Genomic DNA, 13,540 nt, shown 5'->3' with positions numbered 1-13,540 from the left:
AATGGTCTAGAGTTCTCTCCCTGCAGTTGGCTGGGACACAAAATTGACCTTTACTCTTTGTTAATCTCTCTTAGTAACCTGTTTGATTAGAGGTTAGGCTTCAGCATCTGAATTACGATTGAAATGTGTTTTAAACATGGGAAAGCATGGAACATTTTGTATGAACACGTCTTTATTTTGTTTTTGTTTCCCTAAATGCAGGAAGCTCTGACCCCTCACAAATGTACTCATCGCATCATTGTGCGGGGGCTTGTGCGTATTCGCTGTGTGCAAGAGATGGAGAGGATACTTTATTTTATGGCAAGAAAAGGGCTGATTAATACAGGGATTTTGTCAGTCAGTCCTGACCAACATCTTCTTCCCAAAGAATACCACAATGTAGGTAACCATAATATTCTCATTAATTAGTAGATAGAATATGCTGCTGCTTAATTTCTGTTTTCACATTTGGGCTCTTGTTTCAATCTGTAATTCCAACCATATTAGCCAGGATCATGTTTAAACCTAGCTTAGTTCTTGGTAGCAAAGTGTTGACTCCCATTGACTTCCGTGGACACATCAGGCCTATGGTTTCCGTGGCTATTATGGACAGGGATGAACTACTTTGTGACCTGTTTTATAAACCCATGGTATACACTCTGCTTTCCTCCACATCCTAGCATAGCAATTCAACCCTGTTTACCCACGCTAGAAAACATGGCTTTCAAGAACTGTCGTTGTCTTAGTGTATGCGCAACGTGCCTCAGGTGCACATGACCAGGATTCATCACCGAATTTGGTCTGCTGGTTTGATCATTAGCTTCCCTGGCCGGACCAGGTGCTCACAGGGAGCATGACATGAATGCTGATTCATTCCCCTCCCCCCCTACCCCCCCTTCAAGAACTGTGATCAAAGAGTGCTTGTATCGGGCTATCAATTTGTGTGACACAACACTGAAATGTAGATCAGAAATGAATATGTGCTGTAATGTCTGTATTTCTAGGAGATACGCCAAGTACAATTTTATGCTACATGTAAATGAAAAGTGTGTGTGTATATTTTAAACTAGTTTTCGTTATTTAATGCCTTTTGTGATCAAAGATGCTTACAAGATACATGGTGCGTCTGATCTAGGTCACTTAACTTGCTTGACTTTTTATCAGCACTGTTTTAGTCGAAGTAAATTGAGACAAATGCTTTTAAAGGCCTCAAATAAACCAGTTAGTATCCCCAAAGCAATAACTGGCCTTCCGCTGACACTAAATGAACCCTAACAAATCATGCCTTTCAAAGTTATCATTGACTATTTTAGAGTACACAGGCATGATATCACCCCACTGAAATCAGTGGGAGCACAGATTTCACCCATAATGTGCAATGATTGATTTTTGGTTTTGCACCAACTGATTTCTTCTGTAAGAACATTTGCTACTTTCCTTCTCTCTCTCTCTCTCTCTCTCTTTTTAAAAACAAAAAAGAAATCTGTCATTATTGTTGGGGCTGGTCCAGCAGGATTAGCAGCTGCAAGACAACTGCACAACTTTGGAATTAAGGTAAGAAGCTTTAGGATAAATATCTTTATTCAACACTTAAAAACAGCAGACCTCCTACTACATAGAAACCTGTCCTTCAGTAATGGAAAAATAATATTCCTAATACAGATGCCTCCATAGAACAGCACAATAAATGTACAAAATCTCAGGTTTAATTAGGTGAGGTAATATCTGTTGGTTGTTTTAGTTCAGGTCAAACAACAAAGCAAAACAGCAGTACATTTAGTACATATTTTACATACTATTTTAAAAAATGACATATGAGAACAGTGTCCAGAACAGAGGGACCCTGATCCTTGACTGCAGTTCTTAGGGGTTGTAATAATGTAATAAAGTAAATAATAAGGGAAAAATTAACTCTTGTTTATTAAATTAACTTTACCAGAATTAAAAATAATTGACGTGATCTATTTATAATAAACAAGTGTACATAAATTGCATACATTTGATTGTATCCCTCTCCCCCAGTCATCTTGATTCTGCAATACTTTGCACACATCAGTAGTCCCATTAAAATCAGGGGAAATACTTCCAGGTGTAAATGTTTGCAGGATTGGAGATTGAATGGGAGTTGAGCACCTCGCTTCTCGATTTCTTTTGAAAATCCTCGTGATCAGATTCCTGGATGGGCCACACTGAGAAGTTCAACGCTCAGGGCAGACTGCAAGAAATAGGGCAGACCATCCCCAAAGCTGGTGGTTTACTCTATAATTAGATTCCCCAAGCCAGTAACAAAAAAGCTTCTGCAGTACCACACTGGTTAACTGGAAGCCAAACACAGTCCCCTTTGGGCATTCCAGCCCGTGGCTCCCATCCAGACAACCAAGTCTAATATAGTTAGAGGTTATTGAAAACCTATTTCACCATATGTGAGGTTCTTACTGATCCCAAAGGATCAGACACTTACCCCACATCAGGATGTATCTGAGATCCTACCCAAATATCATGCTGTCAGTCAATCCTTAGTAAATGAACTAAAGATTTATTAATAAAAGAAAAGAGAGGTATAAAGGTTACCATTGCAAAGTCCTTATGTCAGGTTCGTAGCAGTGATGGAAAAGACTGCTGGCTTGCAAAAGTCTCTCTGGTAACTTCCAAAAGATTGGAAGGGCCTCAGTCCAGAGTTCAAGATTTTCCTTTTAGTTGTAAATCCACAGTCCAGGGAATTAGAGCAGCAAAGAGGCAACATGGAGGTGTCTCAGGTGTCTTTTTATATTCTTTGCCAGGTGCATAGAAATGTTTGGTCCCAAGATGGAGTCCAGGTCACGTCATTATCACATGTGCTCGCATGCTTTGCTGACTCATGCAGCTATTTGCCATATTGTTTCTGAGGTGTCCACAGGAAAGGCTTACTGGGCAGGATGAATTTCTTCAATGACCCATTGTGAGCTGAGTGTCCTTAATGGCCATCAACACATAGCTGTCTAGCCCTGATGTAAATCTATCTGGAGGGTGTCACCCAGGAACAAAACACATATTGGAGATGCAAATACATAACCAATATTCATAACTTTAGACACAAAGATCAAATGTGGATTTAATCAAGATAATCATATTCAATAGCTTGTAACTTTTCCATTGACACCTTACATGATACACTTTGTGCAAGACTTATGGAAATTGTGTAACAGAGTAACAACAAAAAGAAAGGTTTCAGAGTAACAGCCGTGTTAGTCTGTATTCGCAAAAAGAAAAGGAGGACTTGTGGCACCTTAGAGACTAACCAATTTATTTGAGCATAAGCTTTCATGAGCTACAGCTCACTTCATCGGATGCATACTGTGGAAAGTGTAGAAGATCTTTTTATACACACAAAGCATGAAAAAATACCTCCCCCGGGGGGAGAGAAAACCTGGATTTGTGCTGGAAATGGCCCAACTTGATTATCATACACATTGTAAGGACAGTGATCACTTTAGATAAGCTATTACCAGCAGGAGAGCGGGGTGGGGGGGGAGGTATTTTTTCATGCTTTGTGTGTATAAAAAGATCTTCTGCACTTTCCACAGTATGCATCCGATGAAGTGAGCTGTAGCTCACGAAAGCTTATGCGCCAATAAATTGGTTAGTCTCTAAGGTGCCACAAATCCTCCTTTTCTTTTTGCGGATACAGACTAACATGGCTGCTACTCTGAAACAGTGATATAAATGGTCAACTTTCTTATACACAGCATCACAATCCAGAAGGCTGGAATTCTGCCTCATTTTCAGCCCATTCCATGATTGTTGAATCACGGAATGCATGTTGTCCTTCAGCTGCATTGTTTCAGTCATGCAGAAATGTATCTTGCAATGAATTATATTAATATCAAACAGCAAAAACAGTTTTAATTGAAAATATTGCTTATCGCTTTAGAAAATATTTATTTTCAGTATGTGAAATGTACATTAAATGTATTTTAAAAGAAGCAGCAAAAGGTCAACATATATTAACTTGGACAACTGGAGCACCTTTCCCTAAAGCTGAAAAATTGGAAGTTTTTTCACCTTGTAGATGTTGAAAAAAGCAAATGATAATATGCTTAAGCCTAGTTTTATTAAGGTATTAATTTTGGCTAAAGTGTAAATGAGCCTTTGTTTTATAACTGTGTGAGTGTGTATGTATCTCTTTAAAGTAACCTTTAAATGACAATTTGAGAAACATGAATGGAAGGTCTGCTCCATTAGTGTCCATTTATCAACAAAGTAAAGTATTAAGCTCAATAACATAACTAAGCAGCTTAATTTTGTCTTTATCCTGGAGCCTAGATAAGTGTTTTTAAAATATCTTCTCTGACAGCTTCCTAAGCTATGTTTGTGTTACAGGTCATTGTGCTAGAAGCAAAAGACAGAATTGGCGGGCGTGTGTGGGACGATAAGACTTTCAAAGGAGTCACCGTAGGAAAAGGAGCACAGATTGTCAATGGCTGTGTCAACAACCCGATAGCACTAATGTGTGAGCAAGTGGGTTTCTTCCCTGCAATGGTTATGCATTATTGTCAGTGAAAATGGACTAATTACAAAGCCATGTAGGCATGTATATATGTGTGAGTGCCGTGGTTTTGCTCCACATGAGTTAATATTTCTGAATATAAAAGTTTCCTTCCAGGAATTAGGTGGGTCAGCCTCTTATAATCAGAGTAATGACTGAGCTAACCTTAAAATAATTTGTTTCTTTAAAATATCTCCGTTTTAACATTAGTCATCTTAAAAAAACAACCAAACAAACCAAATGCTCCCTCACAATAGAATTCCTTGTGGTAAGGCTGCTCTTATTTATGATTGTAATTATTTCTCTGGTACATTTAAGTTCTATATGAATTCTAAAGAATAGGAAAAATCCTTAGTTTCAAGTACTACCTTTCAGACAGAGTACTATATATGTATTTATTGTCTTGAATGGCTCTTTAAATACAATTAAGTTGGATCTATGCCACGTTTTAACTATAAATGAAGCAAAAGACAAAAGTGTTTTCAGAGTACAAATTTTTAATTGAAGATCTTGCAGTACACAATTCAAATGAAATTATTGTCCACACTAATTCAGGAAAGGAGGTGAAGAAATAACTAGCTCAGAGATGTTCTGCTCAAAGTATCTGTAGTCCATCTCTTAGGTGAACCAAGTTAATAGAGAAAGTTCTCAACTTAATGGGTTAGAACAAGAGATTCTGATGAAATGCTATTCTAACTCGTAGCAACCAAATTGACCTCCATAGAAAAACATCACTTTCATAACAATCCTTAGTAGTACTAATCCATATATGGAGAAATGGTCAGTCTGAAAAGCATAAGAGTTTATCAAGTTTGAGAACGTTAGGGCCCATCTGTATTGCAATAACAACCACATCTGGTGACCCAATTTATGACATGGTTGGTGTGATTAAAACATAATTCTGTCTTGTAAGTGACATCTGTATGGTAACCATGTCTTTGATTAGTGCTACAACCTTGGACAGAGCAGGGTGTTAGCACGGTGTCAGGCATATAGCTAAAATAAAAATGGCTAGGCACCACCTGCAAGAAGAAGCCATGGTTTTTGCCTGCAACTGCGGATAATGTTGTAAGAGTCCCCAGCAGCTTGGTGGTTGTAGTAGAGATAAGCCCTTATACTGGAGTTGGCAATAGTTTTCAACTATAAGCCCCAACTGACCTTAATGTGTGGTTTTATGGCATTGTGGGGATTCCTGGATACTGTCTCTCAGTGACTTCCAGATGAAATCCACACAGGCTACCAGTAAAGAGGTGTTTTCTCACTGCCAGCATTGCAAACTCCAAGGCAGCTTTATGTTCAGATCCCAGACTGAGTTTTTGCAAGTGGAACTTAGCAAACTAGTCTTCTGGAGACCCAGAGCCAGGAGAAAATCCAGCTCATTTTCCTGCAACTATCCAATGCTCTATGGCACTGGGAAGAATAATGGGGGAAATAGCAAAACCTTATTTTAATTAGAAAAGGATGGCCTCTGAATACCCAGAGGGAGCTCATATGTTGAGTAATAGTGTGTGATCATTTATTTAGGGTATTTTTTACTTTTTAAAAAATAGATCTGTATTTTGAAAAGAGACCTGCAGTGGGAAGCAGCCCAGGGTCTCACAGGATAAGTGGGTAAAATGGGGAAATCTTAGGCCATATCTCTGATTAGGTAAAAGTGCATTGAAAAGAATTTGTGCTACATCTCCAAGTAACTGTTTCACTTGGACTCTGTGAAACATGTGAACTCTTTACTCTGACTTTAAAAAAAAATATTGGCCAAGCAAAGCAAGGTTTAACACTCAACTCAATGGCATCTCTGTCTGTCTTTCTGTCTATAATGCAATAATTATTGAATTATTGAACATCTGATCAATTCCAGAACATTCAGGGAATGTTTTAGTCCTCTATGGGCAAAACCATATTGATATTGGTGAAAACTGGAAGGGGAAAATGGTGGACACACGGAGCCCCTGGCTTCTGGTTGGCAGACTCAGCAGCATGGAGGACACACGGAGCCCCTGGCATGAGGGAAGGGGCCAAGAGGTTGCTGTGAGTCTCTGAAATAGAGTGGGATGGAAGGGTGGGACACAGAGTTTGTGGGGTGTATGTTGAGGAACAGAAGGAGCTCCTGCTGTGTGCAGTGCACTCTGCCTACAGAAGCAACAAAGTGTGCGACTCTTTAGTTTTACCATTTCCTAATCTTTGGATTTTTGTACTGCCTTTGATGTATTGTTGCTTAAAAGTCATAGGCTTGGTTTAACTGCTGAGTTTCAAGTTCCATTCAGAACTAAATTTTTGTATTATTTTAAGAGGTTGAGATTCATGTCTAACCTGACCAGTTGTTTAAAGTGTGCAAAAACTCCATGTTAGCAACAGTGCCTTATTCCTAAGGATTTACCCTTCTTTTTAATATGTACTTGAGTAGCTTAGAAAGTGAAGTTTTCCCCATAGAAATTTTACGCTTATTCATTTTTAACTTTCTTTTGAAGCTTGGTATTAAAATGCACAAACTAGGGGAGAGATGTGATTTGATCCAAGAAGGTGGAAGGATAACTGACCCTACTATAGATAAGCGCATGGACTTTCATTTCAATGCCATCCTGGATGTTGTCTCAGAATGGAGAAAAGATAAGACCCAACATCAAGATGTCCCTCTTGGAGGTAAGGGAGGAGTTGTCCTGGACACCAGAGGTGTTGACAGTTTTCATAGCCATAAAAATAAGGGGGCTTTTATGCTAATTTGCCTTTCATTTTGTACATAATTTGGGGATTCTGAATATTTGTATGTATGGTTGGCCTTAAACTTCGAGGCTCCATTGAAGTAAATGGGAGCTTTGTCACTGAATTCAGTGGAGCCAGGATTTCACCCTCGAGTTGTAGGCCATACCATATCTCATTTGAAGGGTGATTTTTTTTTCCCTACATTGATAGTAACATAGGAGATTAGATCAGTTGTTTTCATAGTTTGGCCATTTTTAATATACTTGTCCTTGGCTTTGGTACTACCACTAGTTTGTCTCTAAGGGTATGTCTACACTGCAGTTACACACCCACGACTGATCCGTGCCAGCTGACTTGGGCTCATGGGGCTCAAGTTAATGGGATTTTTAATTGTGGTGTAGACGTTGAGCCAACCTCTGGGACCTTCCTACATCATGGGGTCCTAGAGTACGGGCTCCAGCCCGATCTTGAATGTCTACACTGCAGCTAAACAGCCCCTTAGCACGAACCCAAGACAGCTGGCATAGGCCAGCCGCGGGTGTCTAATTGCAGTGTAGACATACCCTAAGCAGTTTCGGTTGGATAGAGACGGTCAGGGCAGCTGTGATTTTATTTTTTTAATTACATTTTCAGAATATAGTTCTGCTCTTTTTTTCTATGATGAGTACACACAGAGTAAGGGCCTGATCCAAAGCCCACTGGAAAACAATGAAGAGAATCCATTGGCTTCAGTGAGCTTTGAATCAGGCCCCAAGGCTCTCAAATCTTTTGCTTTAGTGAAAATTACACAGAATGCTATAGAAGGTGGCATTCGGAGTAGTATTCATGAGTTGTTGTTTTCTGTTTGTTTTGGGGTTTTCTATTTATTTATTTATTTTGGATGAATTAGCCTTGGGGAATGAGTGTCATTTAAACCACATCACTGCAGCATGTTGTACTGATGATAGCTGAACAATGAATTTCTCTGCTGTCTATGTTGGTTATCCCACATGGCTCCTATTTTTAACCAGATTTTTTTCTGAGGTTGACAGTAACGTCTACTCTCTCTTTTTGAGAGCAGTTCTTGGGAAACATACACTCCCTTGAGATCTGTGTCTGAAATCAAATTTATTTTAATCTGAACTCAAATTTAGGGTTTCATCTGATCACATGAGAGAGATCTTGCTGGCATATATTCTGTAGCAGCTTTTTCACGACATAAGAAGTAAATTTGGATGAGTATTAATAGCTAACTTGCAAACTTGTGAGAGTCAGAGAACAATGAACTGCGATCATCTATTTTACATTTTTATTGTAAATCTGTTCCTGTACAGAGAAGATACAGGAGATCTATAAGGCTTTTATTCAGGAGTCAGGTATCCAGTTCAGTGATCTGGAGGAAAAGGTACTACAGTTCCACCTCAGTAACTTGGAGTACGCCTGTGGCAGTGACCTCCATCAGGTGAGTGCATGATTGATTAAATATGTGATGTAACTTAGAAATAGAGAGAAGGGAAGGATAATCTAATGTCTAGGGCACTATCCTGGAATTTAGGAAACAAGGAGTTCAGTTCCCTGCTCCACCTCAGACCTCCTGGGTAACTTCTCTGTGCCTCAGTTCTCATCACTAAAACTGAGATAATAGCACTCCCCTCTCAAAGAAATTCACCTCCAGTTTGAACCTTACACCCAAGTGGTCACTGCAAAATGTGAGGTAAATTCCTCTGCTATAGTGGAAACTGGGTTTTGAAAAGTAGCTTTTGATCTACATACCCAAATGATTACTGCAAGTGGTGATCACAGAATGCAAATTTCACTGTGATGCTAAGGTCCCTCTAAGCCATGGCCCTCCCCGCTGGCCGCTGCAGGTCTGTGCTGGGACCAGCGGGGAGAAGCGCCCCTCCCCACCAGCCTCAGCATGGATCTGCCACAGACTTGCTGCGGCTGGGGGAAAGGAGCCCCTCCCCCAGCCTGGCCCATCCACGCTGGAGCTGCTGCAGCCGGGGGAGAGACTCCTCTCCCCCGGCCCCGAGCTGCTGCAGCGAGAGAGGGTTGGGGGGAGTCTGTTCTCTCCCCACTGCAGCCTGGGGACAGCCTGCACCCCGAATCCCTCATCCCCAGAGCCCTCATCCTCCCACACCCCAACCCTCTACCTGAGCCCCACCCAGAGCCCGCACCCCCAGCCAGAGCCCTCATCCCCTCACACCCCAAACCTCTGCCCCATATTGATGCACATAATAAAATTCATTCCGCACATGGACGTAAAAAATTAGAGGGAACACTGCTGTGTTGTACTGGCAATATAGTGTATGTGATGCACATATGTATTTACATGTATCATTTTACCTGCAGTAGTCAGTTTTCTAGTGTTGTATTAGTTGCTGTGAAATATTATTGGACAAATTATCTGTAGCACCTGAGAATACAATAGAACCTCAGAGTTATGAACATCTTAGGAATGGAGGTTGTTCGTAACTGAACAAAACGTTGTGGTTCTTTCAAAAGTTTACAACTGAACATTGAGTTAATACAGCTTTGAAACTTTACAATGCAGAAGAAAAATGCTGCTTTCCCTTTATTTTTTTAGTAGTTTACATATAACACAGTACTGTACTGTATTTGGTTTTTTTGTTTTGTTTTGTCTGTGCTGCTGCCTGATTGTGTACTTCGGTTCCAAATGAGGTGTGTGGTCGACTGATCAGTTCTTAACTCTGGCGTTCATAACTGAGGTTCTACTTTATTGTGATATTAAAAGTGATAATAATTAACATAGCTGCTGCATTATATTTTTATTCTTTTAGTAGTAGAATACTTTCATTTTCAATGGGAACCCAATGGATGACGTACGTTTACTTTTACTTCCTGTCCAGTTTGCTGAGAACCATTTCATACCTCTTTCCCTCCCCCTAGTATTTTTCAGCCATATGTTTTGGGAGTTTTGCTGTTGACTTCAAAGGAGTCAACAATTTCACCCTGTGTTTTTAAATCTCATGTAATCATGCTTGTTAACTTTGTAGTGGCACCAATCCACTGACCTTAAAAGCAAACCCCAGAGATTTATTCATTACCTCTCTTAGGACAAAGTTTGCCATTTCAAGCATCTTTCAAGCATCTTTGATATGAGTGGTTTTTAGAATCGCACACTTGCATTCTGTTTAGCCTTTCACTCTGCAGGCAGGCCAGTCCTCGCTTACAGACAGCCCCCCAACCTGAAGCAAATACTCACCAGCAACCACACAACAAAAACACTAACCCAGGAACCTATCCTTGCAACAAAGCCCACTGCCAACTGTGTCCACATATCTATTCAGGGGACACCATCATAGGGCCTAATCACATCAACCACACTATCAGAGGCTCGTTCACCTGCACATCTATCAATGTGATATATGCCATCAGGTGCCAGCAATGCCCCTCTGCCATGTACATTGGCCAAATCGGACAGTCTCTACGTAAAAGAATAAATGGACACAAATCAGACGTCAAGAATTACAACATTCAAAAACCAGTGGGAGAACACTTCAATCTCTTTGGTCACTCGATTACAGACCTAAAAGTGGCAATTCTTCAACATAAAAAACTTGAAAAACAGACTCCAACGAGAGACTGCTGAATTGGAATTAATTTGCAAACTGGACACCATTACATTAGGCTTGAATAAAGACTGGGAGTGGATGTGTCATTACACAAAGTAAAACTATTTCCCCTTGTTTATTTCCCTCCTAATGTTCTTGTAAACTGCTGGAAATGGCCCACCTTGATTATCACTCCAAAAGGTTCCCCACGCCCACCCCACGCTCTCCTGCTGGTAATTGCTCACCTTTCCTGATCACACTTGTTACAGTCTGTATGGTAACACCAATTGTTTCATGTTCTCTGTGTATATAAAATCTCCCCACTATATTTTCCACTGTATGCGTCCGATGAAGTGAGCTGTAGCTCACGAAAGCTTATGCTCAAATAAATGTGTTAGTCTCTAAGGTGCCACAAGTACTCCTTTTCTTTATATTCTGTTATCTGAGTGTTAATGCTTAAAAACCCTTACCGGTATAATAACACTGTAGCATCTAATCATTTGAGAGATTGGATAGCTGTATACCCTTGTTTCGGTCGGAAAACACCTTTTACTAGTATCTAAAATGTTTTATGCCTATACACCAATCTTTTTCACAGTGCTGCTCTTGCACTGTGCCAAATGATGTTCTCAGTAGGGTATCGCCTAGTAACCTATCCAGATTGTGTCATTTTGCTTAATTAGACGATTTGCATAGCGTAGCCTCATTTAAATAAAAAATTTGCTGGCATCTGATCCCCTGGTATGGAAGAAACCACTTTGGCTTCCTCTACATGTATGGCTTTTATAAAGCTTACATGTTGTCTCCCGACAGGTAGACACAACCTGTTGTATTCTGTCCACAGGTATCTGCACGCTCATGGGACCACAATGAATTTTTTGCCCAGTTTGCTGGAGATCACACCCTTTTAACGCCAGGGTATTCTACCATCATAGATAAACTGGCTGAAGGTGTTGACATTCGACTTAAGCTTCCGGTGAGTTGTAAAGTGATGGTGTCAGGGGATTGGTCAGACTCGCATCATCATAAGAGGCACAGCTCCTAAGCTACAACCAAGGAGAGGGAGGGAGGGAGCAGGCGGGAGGGGTGGGGAGGAACTAACTGGAGATAAAGAGGCTTTTGAAATGCCTAGGCTAGTTTAAATGGGGGAAGAGGAGCACCTGGCAATCAATCGGCTGGCTTTGCCCAGCCAGTGATTAAGCAGAGGACTGAAGAAGGTATTGAAGGGAGGCACCTCACATCCTGCTGTACGTATGCTCTGGGGTTCTCTCATTCCCTGTTGTCCAGTCAAGGTTGTCCCGCAGTGAAGGTAATGAGAGAGTATTAGCTTTGAAGCATACAAGCATCTCTTCATATTCCACAAACAAATCTGGTTTTGAGATAACTATAACTTTTTTCGATGTGACGGAACAGGAAGAAGCTTTATTTTTTAATTATTTCTATATAATTTCAGTGTTGTTTAGATTTCATCTCAATTGTTAGCAAGTGATTCTATTTATAGCAAACCTGTGATACTGGAAATGTAGTTGGATATCTGCATCCTAGAGGCATAGTCTAAAACAGGGTTGGGCAAACTATGGCCCACGGGCCAGATCCAGCCCCTCAGGGCTTTGGATCTGCCCGCAGGATTGCCCCCCATGGTGCAGCAGGCCCTGCGCCGCTCTCAGAAGTGGCCGGCACCACATCCCTGGGGCGCTGGGGGTGTGGGGGCAGAGGGCTCTGTGCATTGCCCTTGCCTCCAAGCACCGCCTCCCCAGCTCTCATTGGCCAGGAACAAGGAACCGTGACCAATAGGAACTTTGGGGGAAGTACCTGGAGGCATGGCAAGGGCAGCGCGCGAAGCTCTGTGCTTTAGGTAAGTGGTGATGGGCCGGAGCCCGAACCCCTCCTGCACCCTGCCCCCCGCCCCGCAACTCCCTGCCTGCACCTCGCACCCCTCCTGCACCCCAATCCCCTGCCCTGAGCCCCCTGCTGCACCCCGCACCCCAACTCCCTGCCCTGAGCCCCCTGCTGCACCCCGCATGCTGCACCCCAACCCCCTGCCCCAGCCCTGCATACAATTTCCCCAGCCAGATGTGGCCCTTGGCCCAAAAAGTTTACCCACCCCGGTCTAAAATGTCTGACTAAGCTAATCATAATATTTAGCAAGTACATAAAGTTTGTTCTTGAAAAAGTCACGTTTGTAACTAACTTGACTTTAAAAACATATATTTTCCCTTCTTTCATGTATCAGACTCCTTAGCGTTAGCATTCGTACTAATAAACTGTTTGACTTCTACCCTTACCATTTCTGGGAACGCAGGGATAATCTTGAGAGAACTGTGTATAACATAGTTCTCCTCCTTATCATATTATGAATTGCTTCATTTGAACAGTGAACAACTGTTTCAGGTTCCCTTTTTCCACAGTGGCTAGTTTTTCTGATTAACGTGCTCTTCTGCATCAAATACGGGAGCTAACGTATCCGGAAGTGACGTTTATAGACTTGTAATAATTTGCTATCCTCTGAATGTGGACTGTATAATTTCATAGAATTTTTGGTGTATCACCATTACTTTCCCTTTGCAAACCAGGTACACAGTATAGACTATTCTGGGGAAGAAGTCCAGGTCACTACAGCAGATGGAACTGTGTGGACAGCACAAAAGGTAACAAGTATGTTTCAAGTTTATCTATATTTAGATCATAGATTCTTTAGAGGTTAAAAATAAAATCTGTATATTTTTACAACTTAATTGTTCAGTGACCCATGTTTGGTTAATATAGTGACCGTTTTTCACTG

The 13,540-nt window shown here is 41.2% G+C and overlaps 1 protein-coding gene across 7 annotated transcripts in view; it reads left to right on the top strand.

The window, feature by feature from the left end:
* The window catches only part of KDM1B (lysine demethylase 1B), a 45,858-nt gene that overhangs the window by 16,116 nt on the left and 16,202 nt on the right, over nt 1–13,540 (top strand). For all 7 annotated transcript variants that reach the window (XR_012157309.2, XM_073331905.2, XM_073331906.2 and 4 more), the window contains 7 exons: nt 202–378; nt 1,459–1,533; nt 4,339–4,476; nt 6,973–7,144; nt 8,518–8,645; nt 11,603–11,734; nt 13,332–13,406. Coding sequence is in view for 6 of the 7 variants with exons in the window: in XM_073331905.2 (XP_073188006.1) it covers nt 202–378; nt 1,459–1,533; nt 4,339–4,476; nt 6,973–7,144; nt 8,518–8,645; nt 11,603–11,734; nt 13,332–13,406 (897 nt within the window). In the remaining variant the exon portion in view is untranslated. The remainder of the gene's footprint in view (nt 1–201; nt 379–1,458; nt 1,534–4,338; nt 4,477–6,972; nt 7,145–8,517; nt 8,646–11,602; nt 11,735–13,331; nt 13,407–13,540) is intronic.

This window comes from Lepidochelys kempii, chromosome 2, assembly GCF_965140285.1.
Source record: "Lepidochelys kempii isolate rLepKem1 chromosome 2, rLepKem1.hap1, whole genome shotgun sequence".
Lineage (NCBI taxonomy): Eukaryota > Metazoa > Chordata > Testudines > Cheloniidae > Lepidochelys > Lepidochelys kempii.
The sequence above is the reverse complement of the archived record's forward strand: the minus strand, read 5'-3'. Positions and strand labels throughout refer to the sequence as shown.